The sequence below is a fragment of the Erythrolamprus reginae genome, chromosome 7, assembly GCF_031021105.1.
Source record: "Erythrolamprus reginae isolate rEryReg1 chromosome 7, rEryReg1.hap1, whole genome shotgun sequence".
NCBI classification, from domain to species: Eukaryota; Metazoa; Chordata; class Lepidosauria; order Squamata; family Dipsadidae; genus Erythrolamprus; species Erythrolamprus reginae.
Window position 1 is genome coordinate 15,268,054 of NC_091956.1, and position 17,649 is coordinate 15,285,702.

Below are 17,649 nucleotides of genomic sequence, written 5' to 3' on the forward strand. Positions count from 1 at the left end.
ACATCTCTACTTTGCGGAAATTTGATTTTCGCACGCGGTCTCGGAACGCATCTCCTGCGAAAATTGAGGGAACACTGTATACCTAACTGAAGTCGTCAATGAAAAACACTGCAGAAGGCTTTCTTGTACAAATATATTTTACTTTTCTTCTTAGCAAAATGTTTCTCTAAATAAACTATCATACAACTACTATTACATCCACCACTGCAACCACCCACTAACCAGTAAGCACTAAACCATCAAATGACAAACTACTAACTACAAACCACTCCGCACAAACCACACCCATACACGGGTGTTACTTCTAATATATAGGTTACAGCCAATCAGGTTGCAGCACAATTAGCAAACCCATAATTACATATTGATTATGGCTTACATCAGCCTTTCCTATGGTTACAAACCATTTTCTTGCATTGTAATATTACCTCAAGAAATAAACTTCATTCTGACACATTGTTAAGTACAATCATAGCTCTGGGGTAAAAACTCTTTGGAAAACATGTGGTTTGAGTATTAATTGTTCTGTATCTTCTGCCAGAAGGCAGCAGTCCAAAAAGATTACAGATATACAGTGGTACCTCTACCTAAGGACGCCTGTACTTACGAACTTTTCTAGATAAGAACTGGGCGTTCAAGATTTTTTTGCCTCTTCTCAAAAAACATTTTCCTCCGAAACTGTAACTGGAAAAGGCAGGGAGAAGCCTCTGTGGGGCCTCTCTAGGAATCTCCTGGAAGGAAACAGGGCCTCTACCCTCCCTGTGGTTTCCCCAATTTCACACAATATTTACTTTTACATTGATTCCTATGGAAAAAATTGTTTCTTCTTACAAACTTTTGAACTTAAGGACCTGGTCACGGAAAGAATTAAGTTCGCAAGTAGAGGTACCCCTGTACAGGCAATCCTCAACTTATAACAACAATTGAGCCCAAAATGGATGTGACTAGGGGCAGAATCCACTTACGGCCGCTACCAGTGCACTTCCTATGGAGCTGTGCACCCCAGCACTTAACCGCACACATCTGAGCGAGATTTTGCTTCTGTGCATGCGTAGGAAGCAAGATCTCGTGAAGGGACGTATGTGAGAGTGAGAGTGAGATTTTGGTAATTTTTTTTGCTTCCAGGCATGTGCAGAAGCAAAAACCCCCACCAAAATCTCGCTCGCGCATGCGTTTACTTGTGAGATTTTGCTTTCTGCTCGGATGTGTGAGAGCAAGCGATGTGCATGCACAGAGGCAAAAAAAGGCGCCAAAATCTCAGGTATGTGCGGGTCCTCTCACAAAATTTCAGCGTTTTTCTTCCTGCGCATGCGCAGAAGCAAAGACACATTGGATCCTGCGTGTATAGCAAGAGAACCGAAACTACGTGCCCGGCGCATCATTAGTGGCGGTAATGGCAATTTGCCCCCGGACAAAAGCCCATGTAACAACAGGAACATTTGGTCTCAATTGTGGCCCCGAATCCAGAAACGTGGAAGATTGACGGCAGAAAAAGACCTCATGGTCCATCTAGTCTGCCCTTATGCTATTTCCTGTATTTTATCTTAGGATGGACCTATGTTTATCCCAGGCATGTTTCAATTCAGTTCCTGTGGATTTACCAACCACTCTTGCTGGAAGTTTGTTTCAAGCATCTACCACTCTTTCAGTCAAATAATACATGTATTTTCTCACTTTGCTTCTGATCTTTCCCCCAACTAACCTCAGATTGTGCCCCCTTGTTCTTGTGTTCATTTCCCTATTAAAAACACTTCCCTCCTGAAATTATGGAACCCTTTAACATATTTAAATGTTTCGATCATATCCCTCCTTTCCCTTCTCTCCTCCAGACTAGACAGATTGAGTTCATGAAGTCTTTCCTGATCAGTTTGATGCTTAAGACCTTCCACCTTTTTGTAGCCCGTCTGTGGACCCATTCAATTTTATCAATATAACTCAATATATTTTAAACCTGTTAACTCCCATCCAGACTCTTACGGCTTCAAGACACCGGCACATCACTTCCACCGCTTCACTGAACTAAATGTCTGTTTATCTATTTTTCCCCTGCCATGGGATCTCCTAGTGGTGCCCCATCCACCTGTGATTCCAGATTAGATGGAATTACGCTTTCCAGATCGACCCAGGTCGTCTCCTCGGTGCTGGATTTCCTGCAAGGGCGACCAGACGGCCTTTCCTACCTCGCAGGGACGTTGTGCGGCCAAGGATACTGGCTCAAACAGCCGCAAAACGGGGGCAAACGGGGTAAAAAACAGAGTCCTCTCACCGGTTTGCCTTCTGTTACGAGTCTCGTGAGGCCCCGAGGGCCGAGGGCGGCGCAGGGGAGGCCGCTACCGAGCAGCCACATGTCGGTCGTCCTTTCAGTCTGGCCGCCGCCGCCCTGACACAGTCCCCGGGCCGAAGTCCCCGAGGGGTTCACAATCTCGGCTCTCGGCTAAATTTCCCTTTCGGCTCGGCGATCGACTGATCGCGTCTGCGCAGAAGCCCTTTGACCGGCTTCCCTTTCCTCGGCCGGTGTCGTCATCATGCCGCGACTCGGCCGTTTAAAAGTGCGATGACGTCAGAAGCGTTTCCTTTCCTCTTTCCTGTCAACGCGAAAGGTGAGCCCGCGCCGTTCGGTCTTTTCTCCTTTCGGAATCCAGGCGGGAGAATCCGGCTCCATCCGCCGAGTCGGTCTTGCCGGATGGCTCCTAAAGTTCCGGGCTAGGCCCGAACGGAATCCCGGCTAGGAATGAGGGTACTTTTCTGGCTGGGAGTCCGCTCGGTTTCGGAAATGGACCCCCAGAAATAATCCTCCCCCCCAACACTCGCACCGGTGGCCTGCAGAAGGGACGCGCGCGCCTATCGCTCCTTTGCGCGTGCGTCACAATCCCAAGTGACTTCAGTGGGCCCCTTTCTCTGGTTTGGAGGAAGGACACCCCGAAGTTGTTGTGTGAACTGCCCTGTTTTGTATCTCCTTCCCTCTAGTGTTGCTTCAATGGAGGCTAAATGTTAGGGAAGGCCGTGATTGGATACTGGGGTGTCCAATCATGGTCACTTTGGAGGCTTGTGGACTTCAATTCCCAGAATCCCCCAGCTTGCTGATCATAAGTGCCTGCAAGTAGGAATCCTTAAGAGAGAAATGAATGGCAACGTTGATGCAGATTAAACAGTTTGAAGGGACCTTGTTTTGTTTTTGTTTTTTAATTTTTTAAAAAGAGTATAAACGTTAAAAGAAGATGAACAAAAATTAAATAAAAGAATACATTTACAGGGACCTTGGAGATCATCTAGTCCAACCCCCCCTGCCCAAGCTGGAGACCCTATAGTGGTTCTTAAACTTTCTAATGTTGCGACCTCTTATTACAGTTGCTCATGTTGTGGTGACCCCCAACCATAAGTCTAGTGCCAATTTTCCAGTAGTTCATAAATGATTGGTTGTTCGAATGGGTATGATTGATTTTTAAATAAAAAAATATTTATTTATTGTATTTATATGCCACTCATTCCAAAGCGGACTCAGAGAGGGTAACAAATGCGATAAATACAATAATATTAAAATACAGTCACAAATATATAATAAAATTTAAATATGAATTCAAATAGAACCAGGGATTTTAGATAGTTCATGTGATTTTAATTAATTGGATTTAGCTTATTGTATCCTACTGTTTTATATATGTGTGTGTGTGTGTGTTGTAAGTTGGGGGAAAGACCAGAAGCAACGTGAGAAAGTATTATTTGACTGAAAGAGTAGTAGATGCTCGGAACAAACTTCCAGCAGACGTGGTTGGTAAATCCACAGGAACTGAATTTAAACATGCCTGGGATAAACATAGTTCAATCCTAAGATAAAATAGAAGAAATAAGGACAGACTAGATGGACCAGGAGGTCTTTTTCTGCCGTCAATCTTTTACGTTTCTATGTAAGCCTCCCCAAGTCCTCAGAGAGGGGCAGCATATAAATCCAATAAATAAAACTATGGCAAGACAGATCATGAAAAATTCTGAGCTCAGTTGTGGTCGTGAGTTGAGGACTGTCAGTTTTTAGGACCACAGTTCAACACAGTACAAAGCCACAGTGTGTGAAGTCTGTGTGTGTGTATGTGTGTGAGAGAGAGATATATAGTCTTTGGTCTAGATTTACAGTGGTTCTCTACCTTTCTAATGCCATGACCGCTTAATCCAGTTCCTCATGTTGTGGTGACCCCAACCATAAGTCTAGTGCCAATTATCCCAACAGAGCTTTAAGCTGATTGGCCGGAAGGTTGGAGGGACACCCCCACTGTAAACGACTGATTGGTCGGATTGTAAAAAATATGTTCCAAGGTGCCAGAATAGAAGCCTTAGTTCCTAACACTGTGTGAAATTTGTCTTTTCCCAGGGTCTTAAGTGACCGCTGTGAAACGGTCCTTCAACCCCCAAAGGTTGAGAACCACTGTCCTACACATTTCTGACATGACAATCCCGTCTCTCCTTGAAAGCTTCCAGGGATGAAGCTCCCGCCACTTTGGAATAACAGAATAATGACTAACGTAGTTGGAAGGGACCTTGTAGGTCATCTAGTCCAACCCCTTGCCCAAGCGGGAGACCCTAGACCAGTTCCTATCAATTGTTTTCTGTTATGGCTCCCCTAAGAAGAAGTAAACATTTTGTGTGCATCCTCCAACTATTCCGGGACAATTGTTTGCAATATTCAGCACGTTTTCACTGAAAAAACTCAAGCAGATTATCAGTGTGATAGGGGTGTAATGTGTTTTAAGTGATGCCTTAATTTATTTGGCTTCATACTGTCTGCTGCCAATATTTTTAGACCCAGTAAACATCCCGGTCTTTCCTCGTCTCCCACCGTAGTCACAGTGAAGTCACAGACATTTCATCATATTTGTCTCATGACCTCTGGTTCTCTCCTCCTTTCTTTTCATCCCTGTTAAATATTTAATTGTTTCATCCAATCAAAGAATTCTTTTTGCTGTCCAAAAACTAAAGAACTTAATTGTATGCATATTGTTTGTGAATTAGAACTTCAATGTCTACATATTGTAAGTCCATTATTAGACTTACAGAAGGATTTAAAACGGTGGTGGAGCTTAATGTTGTAGGTCATCTATGGAATCATTTGTCAAGAAAAATATAGGGTGTGGGGCAATTTTATAAAAATGATACTGAAATAAAAGAAATTAAGCATCTACTAGGCAGCAGTGCAATTTAGCTTTAAAATGTGTTTTTCCAAAAGCAGTTTGCAAGGAGCCAGACTTTAAATGCTGTTGAAATTTTTGTGTTTTTTTAAAGTGGATTCTCTTTCTTAACTTTCCTTTTTGTCTTTTTTAAAAAACTAGATTAAAAATGAAGACCATTCTTAGTAACCAAACAGTTGACATTCCTGAGAAAGGTAAGAATGTAAACTAGGGACTCGCCTAAAACTTTTCTTAAAAGTAAAAATAAAAATACGTATCTGATTTACTGTTTGGATATTTATGTCGTCTAAATATTTTACTGAAGCTTTTTTTGTGTGTGTCTTTTTAGTCGACATTATTCTGAAGGGCCGGACAGTGACTGTCAAAGGCCCCAGAGGAACTTTGAAAAGGGACTTCAACCACATCAATGTGGAACTCTCCCTTTTGGGGAAAAAACGCAAGAAGGTGAGACTGTCTTGGTGCTGTGTCCGGTTTCCAAATTTCCAATCATCTCTTAGGTCAGAGGTCTTCAAACTTGGCAACTTTAAGACTTGTGGATTTCAACTCCCAGAATTCTCTAGCCAGCATAGTATATATGTATAGCGATTAAACCATTTTTGTGTAAGATGGGTGATTCCTGAATATCTCTTCTAGGCATCTCTGTGATATTGATACAATAGTATAGAATAATGGAATGTGGACTGGAGTAGAAGAAGAGTAGAATAGAATAGAAAAGAGTAGAATAGAATAGAATAATGGAATGCAGACTGGAATGGAAGAAAAGAATATAATAGATTAGATTAGATTAGATTAGATTTATTGGATTTATATGCCGCCCCTATCCGCAAACTCGGGGCGGCTCACAACAATAATAAAAAACAGTACATAATAACAAATCCAATGCCCACCAATCTAATTACAATTTAAAATTAGTAATTTCATAAAACAGTCCCAATATATATAAAAAACAGGCACACAGTCAATCAATCAACAAAACAACATGGGCAAGGGGGAGATGTTTTAGTTCCCCCATGCCTGACGGCAGAGGTGGGTCTTAAGGAGTTTACGAAAGGCAGGGAGGGTGGGGGCAATCCTAATCTCAGGGGGGAGCTGGTTCCTGAGGGTCGGGCCCCCCACAGAGAAGGCTCTTCCCCTGGGTCCCGCCAGACGACATTGTTTAGTCGACGGGACCTGAAGAAGGCCGACTCTGTGGGACGTAACCGGTCGCTGGGATTCGTGCGGCAGGAGGCGGTCCCGAAGATATTCTGGTCCGGTGCCATGAAGGTTATAGGTCATAACCAACACTTTGAATTGTGACCGGAAACTGATCGGCAACCAATGCAGACTGCGGAGTGTTGGAGTAATATGGGCATACTTAGAGAAGCCCATAATTGCTCTCGCAGCTGCATTCTGCACAATCTGAAGTTTCCGAACACTTTTCAAAGGTAGCCCCATGTAGAGAGTGTTACAGTAGTCGAGCCTCGAGGTGATGAGGGCATGAGTGACTGTGAATAATGACTCCCGGTCCAAATAGGGCCGCAACTGGCGCACCAGGCGAACCTGGGCAATAGAATAATGGAGTGGAAGAATAGAATACAATAGAATATAGAATAGAAACAAGAACAGTTGGAAGGGACCTTGGAGATGTGTGAACTGAGTGTGTAAAGGTAACATTGGCAAATCGTTGGACGCAAGTACTAATAGTTGCAGTAGCTTGAGAAGTCAGTGCAGTATCGGTAATTGCTGCTGTCCAACAGCTTGTTGGAATGATCGACACATTGGACCCCTTCCTGTGAGATGCATTGCAGTGCCCTTGTTCTCATGCACGGTTTGGAGAAAGTTGCATTGTATTTTTTGACACAAAGCCTTCGCTTTTCTGAAACGGTCGCATTTCGCATGGCTGGGGCACGAGGGATGGCCTACAACGGCGAATCTTTTTAGTTTAACAAACACGCCTTCAGGGGTATGGATTGCGCTGTCTCTCCATGCAAGAATGTAGTGCTCTGTGGCTTGATGGAAATATGGATTATAGGGGACCACTCTGGCCTAGACCAGAAGTCCCCAATGTGAGGCTGGGGCCTGCTGGCCTAGACTGTTAGCACTGTGTGTATAACTAGTTGGGTTTCCCAATACAGTGATCCCTCGAGTTTCGCGATCTCGATCTTCGCGAAACGCTATATCGCGATTTAAAAAAAAATATTAATTAAAAAAACCCCCACTTCCGTGTTTGGCTTCGGGAGTCAGCTGGGAAGCGGCGCGGCTGTTTTAAAAGGTCGCAGCCGGCCTGGGGGGGCTTCCCAGCACCCCCCCGAACCCCCAACCTGGGTCTTCCCGGCCGCCCACGCAAAGGGGAAACCCCGGCTCCTCGCTGATGCCCGCCGCTCGCCCGCCCGCCAGCAAGAGGGGGAAGACCCAGGGAAGGTTCCTTCGGCCGCCCAGCAGCTGATCTGCTCGGTAGCGCAGCAGCAGCGAGGAGCCGAATCGGGGTTTCCCCTTTGCGTGGGCGGCGGGGAACGCAAACTCCACCACCTACACATGCGCGGCCATAGGAAAAAAAAGGGCGCGCATGCGCAGATGGTGTTTTTACTTCCGCAACCCTACATCGCGAAAAATCGATTATCGCGAGGGGTCTTGGAACGGAACCCTCGCGATAATAGAGGGATCACTGTATATAACTTAAGCCAGCAATGTATGGTTAAAGAAATTAGCACACTACTGTTTTAAGAGCTGGTGTTGCAGTCAGCTATAAGAGGAAGTCAGCAGTATTTCTCGGAGCCTGGAGCTTTGAGACTCTCCCTCCCTGATATCTCTCTGATCCTATACTGGTTGTCTATATGAGTATTCTGTTGTAAAGACTACTGTGTGTAGTAAGAACTATGTGTTCTAATGTTGGTCTGCATATATATATATATACAGTAAGACTTCTATATGTATTGAGAATATTAATTGCTGTATTTGTGAACAACTAGGACTGTTACTGACTACGATATTTGCCTAATGTAAATAATATTTATACATTTAATGTATGTGGTCTGGTTATTTGAAGTACTGCTCATATCTTTGGGATATTAGCTGGATATACTCCACACCCACATTTTCCTCTGCATAGGGGTAGTACAGCTTGCTCCTTAACACCTAACATAGACCACCAAATCAGAATTTGGGCAGTTGCAGCTTCACTGTCAAGAGTTCAGTCAACAGCAAAAGTTTACATTTTAGGAGATCTCTGTCAATTCCATTTTGTTTCCACACTGTTTTATCTTTCTTCATAAGTTGAAGTAGAGTCCCCTCCCCTCGATTTTTCTTTTTAAGTAGCAGAAAGAACCTTTGAAAACTCTTTGGTTGAAATTGGAATAAAGATACATTATACAATCCTAAGAATAATTTTGTTAGGTACCGTTGAGTCAAGTTTGATTTTTTTGTGTATTATCTACAAGATAATTATAATTACAGCTTGGCGTTTATAATATCTTGGCACATTAGAAATACTCTATATATAAATACCGTAATTTCAGGCACGGAAAATTGTCAATTTAATGAAATGTTCCAGAATTGTAAACATTTTCTTTTGTGTGTGTGTTGGCTCTGTCAATGCTTTTTTTTAATAGAAATTTTTTATTTACAAATACATATAACAAACAGAAAACGCTTAAAAACAGTGGACGTTATGTGACAAGTCAGTCATTTCTCATGATATTCATTAATACTTATTCATACTTATACAGTTAATATTAACAATTCATTTACAGTTTCTATACATCTGTTCTGTCGGGCTCTCTGGTAGACTCCTCCCAAAAATTCACAGGTACAAATTTCAGACACACACATGAACAAGGGGACACAATCTGAAGTTAGTTGGGGGAAAGATCAAAAGCAACATGAGAAAATATTTTACTGAAAGAGTAGTAGATCCTTGGAACAAACTTCCAGCAGACGTGGTAGATAAATCCACAGTAACTGAATTTAAACATGCCTGGGATAAACATATATCCATCCTAAGATAAAATACAGAAAATAGTATAAGGGCAGACTAGATGGACCATGAGGTCTTTTTCTGCTGTCAGACTTCTATGTTTCTATGTTTGAAAATTCAAAACAATGTTCTTTATAATGAAAATTCACTTAAACCAAGCCCTCTTTTGGTATAGCAAAGAGCACTTGTCTCCAAACAAACTGGTAATTTGTACAAGTCCCTTATCAGTTCTGTGATACTTAGCTTAAAGCTGTGAGGCAATTCACAGTCCTTCTTCTTTTCACAAAGTGAAACACACTTTGCCCTGGTTTAGTTTCAAAGCGGGGGAAAATCAGCACACAAAAGGTCAAAGTCAGTAAAGCAGTCACGAAACACAACAATCAGATAATCCTCCACAATGGCCAAACCCACAGGCTGCTATTTATAGCAGCCTCACTAATTACCACAGCCCCACCCAACCACAGGTGGCCTCATTTTCTTTGATAATAATCTCTCAGTTGTTGTTGCCTATGCATCGCTCTCCGCATGCGTGGCTGTATCATTAACTCTTGTTCTGAATCCAAGGAGGAGCTAGATAATTGGTCTCCTTCTGAGCTGTCTGCCACACTCTCCTCCTCCCTGTCACTCATGTCTTCTTGGTCAGAGGAGCCTTCATCAGCAGATTCCACCGGGGGGGGGGGGGCAAAACAGGCCTGCAGCATGTGGATGTCTCCCCCACATCCACAATGCTTGGGGCAGGAGCTGGGCCAGAGCTATAACCACAACAACATCTTTCCTTCTTTCTCCCTTTTTTCTCCCCCCCTGATATTTAAACTTCTATTTCTTTTTCCTTAATCATTATGTTTTTAATTTTAACTGTCCAGTTTGAACTTTTCCATTTTTCCATCCAACAGTAAAATCTATCCCAGCATTTATAGTAGTCTGAATGTCTTTATTTTTAAATTCATTTGTTAATTTATACATTTCAATGCAGACTCTTATTTTTTTCAATTACCTATTCTTCTTTCGGTATATCATCATTTTCCCATGCTTGTGCAAAAGTTATCCTCGGGGCTGTAGTTATGTGTAATATCAAGTATAATTGACTTTTTTCTAGCTTCCAGGAAAAATATGTTGACTGTACTTATGTACTGGTATTGTGATTAATTCTACTGTTCTTTAAACCTTTTAGCTGCGCGTTGACAAATGGTGGGGTAACAGAAAGGAGTTGGCAACCGTTCGCACAATTTGCAGTCATGTCCAAAACATGATCAAGGGGGTTACATTGGTAAGTTTCTTAAAACGGAGCTTAAAATGCAAAATGTGACAATGTGGCTAAGTTCGGCTTGGCAGCTGCTCATTTTAGATAAGATAGTGCAATCCTTTGGAATTAAAGTTTCGTTGGTTTGATCAATTTGTCTAATTTCAGGGCTTTCGTTATAAGATGAGGTCTGTCTACGCCCATTTTCCCATCAATGTCGTTATGCAAGAAAATGGCTCCCTGGTCGAGATCCGTAACTTCCTTGGGGAGAAATATATCCGACGAGTGCGTATGAGGCAAGGTAAGGAACTTGTCAACCTGACCTGGAGTTAAAATGGGAAAAGAGAAAGAATTCCAATACAGTAGTACCTCTAGATACGAGCTGCTCCACATGCGAGTATTCCAAGTTACGAGCCGAGACGCAAGCAAAATTTCTGTTCGACACCTGAGCTCAAATTCGGGATACTAGCCAAGCGTCCACTAGGTGGCGCAAGAATTCCATGTTTCCAGCTATCTTGGTGCGAAAAGCAAAATCTAAATGCATTCGTTCGAGATGCGAATTGATCGACATACGAGCTCGGCTCTGGCACAAATTAAACTCGTATGTCGAGGTACCACTGTACAGTGGTGCCTCGGTACTCAAACGCTTCCTTTCTCGTACATTTTGGATAACGAACAAAATTTTCGGCAAAAATTTGCTTCGGTATCTGAACAAAAATTCAGATACCGAACAGCCAGAGAAAATTTTGTTCATTATCCGAAATGTAATCCCGGCAGCTTCAGGGGGCTGAGGAGCTCTCCAAGAGCTCCAAGCTGCAGGAAGGGTGGGGGCTGCTTAATCCCGGCAGCTTCAGGGGGCTGAGGAGCTCTCTAAGAGCTCCAAGCTGCAGGAAGAGTGGGGGCTGCTGCAATCTTGGCAGCTTCTGGGGGCTCCTTTCCTCATTGCTGCCTCTTATTACCTGTAAGCAGCTTCAAAAACTTTCTCCTTCCCTGTGGCTGCAACAGCGGCGGCTTCCCTTTCAGTAGCAATAGCGCCGGGAACGTCACGTGATGAAGGGAAGCCGCCGGAGCCATCTCAGCAGTTGCTGCCGCTCCAGCAGCTTCCCTTCATTACGTGACTTCCCAGCGCTCTTGCTACTGGAAGGGAAGCCGCCGCTGTTGCAGCCACAGGGAAGGAGATAGTTTTTGAAGCTGCTTACAGGTAATAAAAGGAAGCAATGAGGAAAAGAGCCCCCCAAAGCTGCCGGGATTGCAGCAGCCCCCACCTTTCCTGCAGCTTGGAGTAGCAAAGCCAAGCCGGCAGCAATGTCGCCGCCGCTGCAGCCAACGCGCGCTACGATCTTCCGGGCCAGCCAGGCTCAGCGGATCAAGCCCGGCTCCTCTCGGCCCAGCATCCCGGGCCAAGCGGCTGCCTTCCGTCACTGAGCCTGGCTGGCCCGGAAGATCGTAGCGCGCGTTGGCTGCAGCGGCGGCGACATTGCTGCCGGCTTGGCTTCGCTCGCCGCTGCAGCCAACGCGCGCTACGATCTTCCGGGCCAGCCAGGCTCAGTCACGGAAGGCAGCCGCTTGGCCCGGGATGCTGGGCCGAAAGGAGCCGGGCTTGAAGATCGCAGCGCGCGTTGGCTGCGGTGGTGAGGGCTTGCGATGGAGGGTGGAGGAAGCGGCCATGGGAGGGCGAGCTGCCTCAGGGAGGAGGATCGGGCGGGACCAGGTGGGGGCTGGAATTTCTCCGCCAGGGCGAAGGGCGGGCGAGCGGCGAAGGGCGGGCGAGCGGGTGCTGGGGAGGGCTTCTCGCCCTCCCGCCAGCAAGAGGGGGAGCGAACGGCGTGGGCAGGCGAAGGGCGGGCGAGCGGCAACGAGGAGTTTGCGTGGGCGGTGGGGAAACTCCTCGCTGATGCCAGCAAGAGGAGGAAGACCCAGGGAAGCCGCTCAGCAGCTGATCTCCCGGTTGCCATCTACGCATGCGTGCCCATAGAAAAAAAGGGCACGCATGCGTAGATGGTATTTTGACTTCCGGGTTGAAAAATCGCAAATTACCCTGTTCACAATGGTCGGGGACGCAATAACCGGGGGATCACTGTATATGTATAAAGTTTCACTGAAATTGAAGGTGGTTGAGTGGGGACACCTGGTCCACTTGACAAAGAATGACCCATATAAAATACAGAATTTAGACCTTTTTAAATACAGAAAGGTATAGCTGCACAATGTGTCCATGTTATGATCCATACATGTAGATGATATTTTTGTAATGCTTATTCTAGTTTTGCTAGGAAGTTTCCTTAAGGGAATCAAATTCTTACTTTAGAAATATAATGAGCGTGCTAATAAATTTTTCTTAAGTTACAAATCGTTTCCTTTTGAATACAATTTCATCTCTCTTTTTTTAGCAATAATCTTTTTTCAAATATTATTTTTTCCTAATTTAGGCGTTAATTGTGCAGTGTCACAAGCTCAGAAGGATGAACTGATCCTTGAAGGAAATGACATTGAATTGGTATCTAACTCGGGTATGTGTTTATGTTACCCTCTGCCCCATTGCTAAGATTGTATTATGTCTTGCAAAGCATTTGTAAGTGTTAGTTTAAATAAACTGAAGATCGGGGAAATTCTTTGTTGTATTGTTATTCTTAACAGATTTAGCTAATATTTCCATGCTTTTTTCCCTTGCTACAAATGGCTTCATTTGGCTTTGCCATCTAATTTGATTTTATTGTATTTATTTATTTGTTTGTTTATTTATTTAACAGCTGCCTTGATCCAGCAAGCCACAACTGTCAAGAATAAAGATATCAGAAAATTCTTGGATGGTATCTACGTCTCTGAAAAGGGAACAGTACAACAAGCCGATGAATAAAACCTGATAGTAAGTTAGTGACATTAATTTTGTTCCTTTTTTTAATAAATCCATGTGTGCTACATGAAATATAAATAAATAAAATATCCTGAATTAAGTTTTGGCTTGGTTGATTGATTGATTGATTGATTGATTGTATTTATATGTTGCTCATTCCAAAACGGATTCAGAGCGGCCAACAACAATTATAAATACAACAATAGTAAGAAACAGTTTAAAAAATATAGCAATAAAACCAACAGTATAACAAAAACAATAATATTATAAAATACTAAAGTATAATAGCATAATTTAATAATTTAGTGAATTTTTATTTCAACTTTTGTCCCAGGCACTAACCTCAGAAATGCTAAATGTTACTGAAACAATGCTGAGAATATTTGAATATTTTTATTAAGTAGTTGTAGCTTCCATTATAGCGGATATATGATGGATGACTGACTAATAGTGTGGAATGGGAGAAAGTAAAATAGTTTTTCCAATGTGATGTATACTGCCACCCCCAAAATAAAGGGAACATTCCAATAACAAATCCTAGATCTGAATGAATGAAATATTCTCATTGAATACTTTGTTCTGTACAAAATTGAATGTGCACAACAGCATGTGAAATTGATTGTCAATCAGTGTTGCTTCCTAAGTGGACAGTTGGATTTCACAGAAGTTTGATTTACTTGGAGTTATATAGTGTTGTTTAAGTGTTCCCTTTATTTTGGGGGGCAGTGTATATATCCCATATGTTGGAACAGTGAAGTGTTGCCATTTGTAAAATTGTAGAATGGAAAAGCGTTAACTTTCTTCTTCACCCCATCTGAAAAAGGAATAATTGAGAAAGATTGTTTCTCATTTTAGCTTGCATTAGACCGGTGATAGCGAACCTATGGTATGCGTGCCCTAGGTGGCACGGAGAGCCATATCTGAGGGCACGCAAGGCGTTGCCCTCTGTCAGCTCCAGTGGCATGTACGGACTGGTCAGTGGATTTTCAACTGCTTTTTCGGCTGTTTTCACCCTCCCCAGGCTTTAGGAAAGCCTCCAGAAGTTTGGGGATGGCGAAAAACGAGCCAACCAGAAGTCCAGAGGCTTCAGTGACGCCTTGAGTAGAGCATCATTAAGACCATTTGAATTTGACCTGCTTGTTATGATATGAAGGTGGTATAGCCCCAAAGCTAACAATAATCCCCTGCCTGGATATTGATAGGCTTTAAATAGATATAAATTGATTCAGAATAAAGAGTTGGAAGGGACCTTGAAGGTCTTCTAGTCCAACCCTCTGCTTATGCAGCAGAGACCCAAAGACCAGAGGCGGGGCATCTCAACACGGTCAACACAACAAGGGATACTTTTTTTTCATGAGCTTCTTGATTGAAATCGACGCTTACAAAAGAAAAGCCACAGAGATCTGACCTGAGGCCACAGCACACGTGCCACCTCTGGCAGGTGTGCCATAGGTTCACCATCACAGCCCTCTACCATCCTGGACAAACAGCTGTCCGGTCTCTTCTTCAAACCCTCCAGTGATGGATCACCCACAACCTCTGGGGGCAATTGGTTAATTGTTCTTCCTGTCAAGAAATTCCTTCTTAGTTCTAGGTTGCTTCTCTCCTTATTTAGTTTCCACCCATTGCTTATTCTGTCTTCAGGGGCTTTGGAGAATAGCTTGACTCTCTCTTCTTTGTGACAGTCCCCCAAATATTGTAACATTGCTATCGCATCACCCCTAGTCCTTCTTTTCACTAGACTAGGCAAACCCAATTCTAGCAGCAGTTCTTCGAATCAAGGGTGAAGACGAAGCTTAATTGAATTGAATTCATGATGACTTTAATTGAGTTTTTTTGCCAATGAGTTTGGTTTGTCTCTCCAACCACTGGCTATGTTTAGTTCTAATTAGCTTTCTGAGATTTGCCAACTTTATAATGCTATTCATGTGCATCATGCTGTTTAGGGTGAAGTAAAAATAGACTTACCTCCCCTCACGGCACAAAACAGTAAATTTTAATTTGCACCTGAGATTATTGTTCAGCATTTCTGGTAATGAACTGGATAAGTGCCCTTTTTTGCTTTAATATTTTTTTCTAAAATCTTTTAGAAACACAATAATCTCATCTGTCAATTTGTCTGCTGATATGTATTCCCAGACTGATACTATTGGGTGACATTTTCATTGTTTGCCTTTATTTAACAAAACGGGGAAAAATTCACTTATTTAATAGTGAGGAAAAAGAGCAAAAGGCAAAAAATGCAATAAAACAAATATACTTCTCACATATGTAAATAAACCTATACAATACAGTGATACCTTGTCTTACAAACGCCTCGTCATACAAACTTTTCGAGATACAAACCTGGGGTTTAAGATTTTTTTGCCTCTTCTTACAAACCCACCGTCGCCGCTGGGGTGCCCCGCCTCCGGACTTCCATTGCCAGCGAAGCACCCGTTTTTGCGCTGCTGGAATTCCCCTGAGGCTCCCCTCCATGGGAAACCCCACCTCCGGACTTCTGTGTTTTTGTGATGCTGCAGGGGAATCCCAGCAGCGCAAAAACGGGCGTTTCGTTGGCAATGGAAGTCCGGAGGCGGGGTTTCTCAGTGAGGGGAGCCTCAGTGAAATCGCAGCATCGCAAAAACACAGAGGTCCGGAGGTGGGGTTTCAAGGACTTCGGTGTTTTTGTGATGCTGCGATTTCACTGATACTCCCTTCGCTGGGAAACACCACCTCCGGACTTCCGTTGCCAGCGAAGCACTCGGTTTTGCAATGCTGTAATTCCCCTGCTGGGATTCCCCTGCAGCATCGCAAAAACACAGAAGTTTGGAGGTGGGGTTTCCCATGGAGGGGAGCCTCAGGGAAATCCCAGCAGCGCAAAAACGGGCACTTCGGCTGGCAAAAGGGGTGAATTTTGGGCTTGCACGCATTAATCGCTTTTCCATTGATTCCTATGGGAAACATTGTTTCATCTTACAAACTTTTCACCTTAAGAACCTCATCCCGGAACCAATTAAGTTTGTAAGACAAGGTATCACTGTATTACACAATACTCTTTATCACATTAGTGTGAATTGTTCTATCTGCTTCAACAATAAATTTTTATTTTTTGGTTTTAGGTGCTGAAATGGCAATCTGACATGATACGACCCATCTTGCAGTTGGAAGTTTTCTATTTAAACTGAACAGTCTCAGATTGTTTTGAGAAAATAAAACCATGATCTTTCAATATCCTGTATTTTGTGATTGAACGACTTTCCAGAAAAAGGGGGGGACGTGCTCTTTTTGTGGTAGGTACTCTTGGTCGCGAGAGCAAACAAGAGGTGGGTGCGCGCACACCCCACGGAACTAACTCGGCTCCTCTGGGCTCTGCCTACAGTAGTTTGAAACACACTCCTGCCTTCGAGGAAGGAGGCAAGCATCGCTCCCTGCCTCGCCGCGTCCTCGTAGGCAGGAGTGCGTTTCAAAACTGCCAGAGGCAGCCCAGAGGAACCGAGCTCGTCCCGCATGGTATGTGCACACCCACCTCTCTAACTCACCCCCCTTCTCTCCCCTGGCCAAGTGTGTGCGCCGGAGAAAGAGCAGCAAAAGAGCCGCCCGCGAGAGAGGCAGGTGTGCACACACCGCGGAGGACTAACTCGTTCCTCTGGGCTCTGCCTACAGCACTTTGAAACACGTCCCTACCTGCAAGAAGGCGGCGAGGCCTGTTGGGTACAGCGAGCCCACAAGCTCAGGGTTTGAGCAGCAGACATTTCTGTCACCACCTCGTGAGGAGGACGTTTGCCCAGGTTCGCCTGGTGCACCAGTTGCGGCCCTATTTGGACAGGGAGTCATTGCTCACAGTCGCTCATGCCCTCATCACCTCGAGGTTCGATTACTGCAACGCTCTCTACATGGGGCTACCTTTGAAAAGTGTTCGGAAACTTCAGATCGTGCAGAATGCGGCCACGAGAGCCATCGTGGGGCTTCCTAGATTCGCCCACTTTTCTGCAACACTCCGTGGCCTGCACTGGCTGCCGATCGGTTTCCGGTCACAATTCAAAGTGTTGGTAATGACCTTTAAAGCCCTACATGGCATTGGGCCAGAATACATCCAGAACCGCCTTCTACCGCACAAATCCCAGCGGCTGATAAGGTCCCACAGAGTTGGCCTTCTTCGGGTCCCGTCGACCAAACTGTCGTTTAGCGGGCCCCAGAGGAAGAGCCTTCTCTGTGGCGGCCCCGGCCCTCTGGAATCAACTCCCCCCCCAGAGATTAGAACGGCCCCCACCCTCCTTGTCTTTCGCAAATTACTCAAGACCCACCTTTGTCGCCAGGCATGGGGGAGTTAGGATATTCCTTCCCCTAGGCCATTACAAGTTATGTATGGTATGTTTGTGTATGTTTGGTTTTTATAATAAGGGTTTTTAGTTGTTTTATTAAATTGGATTGTTACATGTTGTTT

The 17,649-nt window shown here is 44.1% G+C and overlaps 2 protein-coding genes across 2 annotated transcripts in view; one reads left to right on the top strand and one right to left on the bottom strand.

The window, feature by feature from the left end:
- The window catches only part of LIAS (lipoic acid synthetase), a 19,677-nt gene extending 16,695 nt beyond the window's left edge, over positions 1-2,982 (bottom strand). The window contains exon 1 of the mRNA XM_070757086.1: positions 2,267-2,982. Within this exon, the coding sequence (XP_070613187.1) occupies positions 2,267-2,347 (81 nt within the window). The 5' untranslated portion in view covers positions 2,348-2,982. The remainder of the gene's footprint in view (positions 1-2,266) is intronic.
- On the top strand, positions 2,556-16,434 carry RPL9 (ribosomal protein L9). Its single transcript, XM_070757087.1, has 8 exons — positions 2,556-2,600; positions 5,319-5,371; positions 5,506-5,621; positions 10,301-10,396; positions 10,538-10,670; positions 12,799-12,879; positions 13,120-13,235; positions 16,325-16,434. Exons 2-7 carry the CDS (start codon positions 5,326-5,328, stop codon positions 13,224-13,226), a joined length of 579 nt encoding a protein of 192 aa, XP_070613188.1. The 5' UTR covers positions 2,556-2,600; positions 5,319-5,325; the 3' UTR covers positions 13,227-13,235; positions 16,325-16,434.
- Positions 16,435-17,649: the final 1,215 nt, after the last annotated feature.

What these genes read in the sequence shown, in the direction of transcription:
- RPL9 (XM_070757087.1), top strand. Translation starts at nt 5,326, where the DNA reads ATGAAGACCATTCTTAGTAACCAAACAGTTGACATTCCTGAGAAAG. An exon ending in ACGAGTGCGTATGAGGCAAG is followed by an intron (nt 10,671 to 12,798) that starts GTAAGGAACTTG and finishes TTCCTAATTTAG; the next exon opens with GCGTTAATTGTGCAGTGTCA. An exon ending in TGAATTGGTATCTAACTCGG is followed by an intron (nt 12,880 to 13,119) that starts GTATGTGTTTAT and finishes TTTATTTAACAG; the next exon opens with CTGCCTTGATCCAGCAAGCC.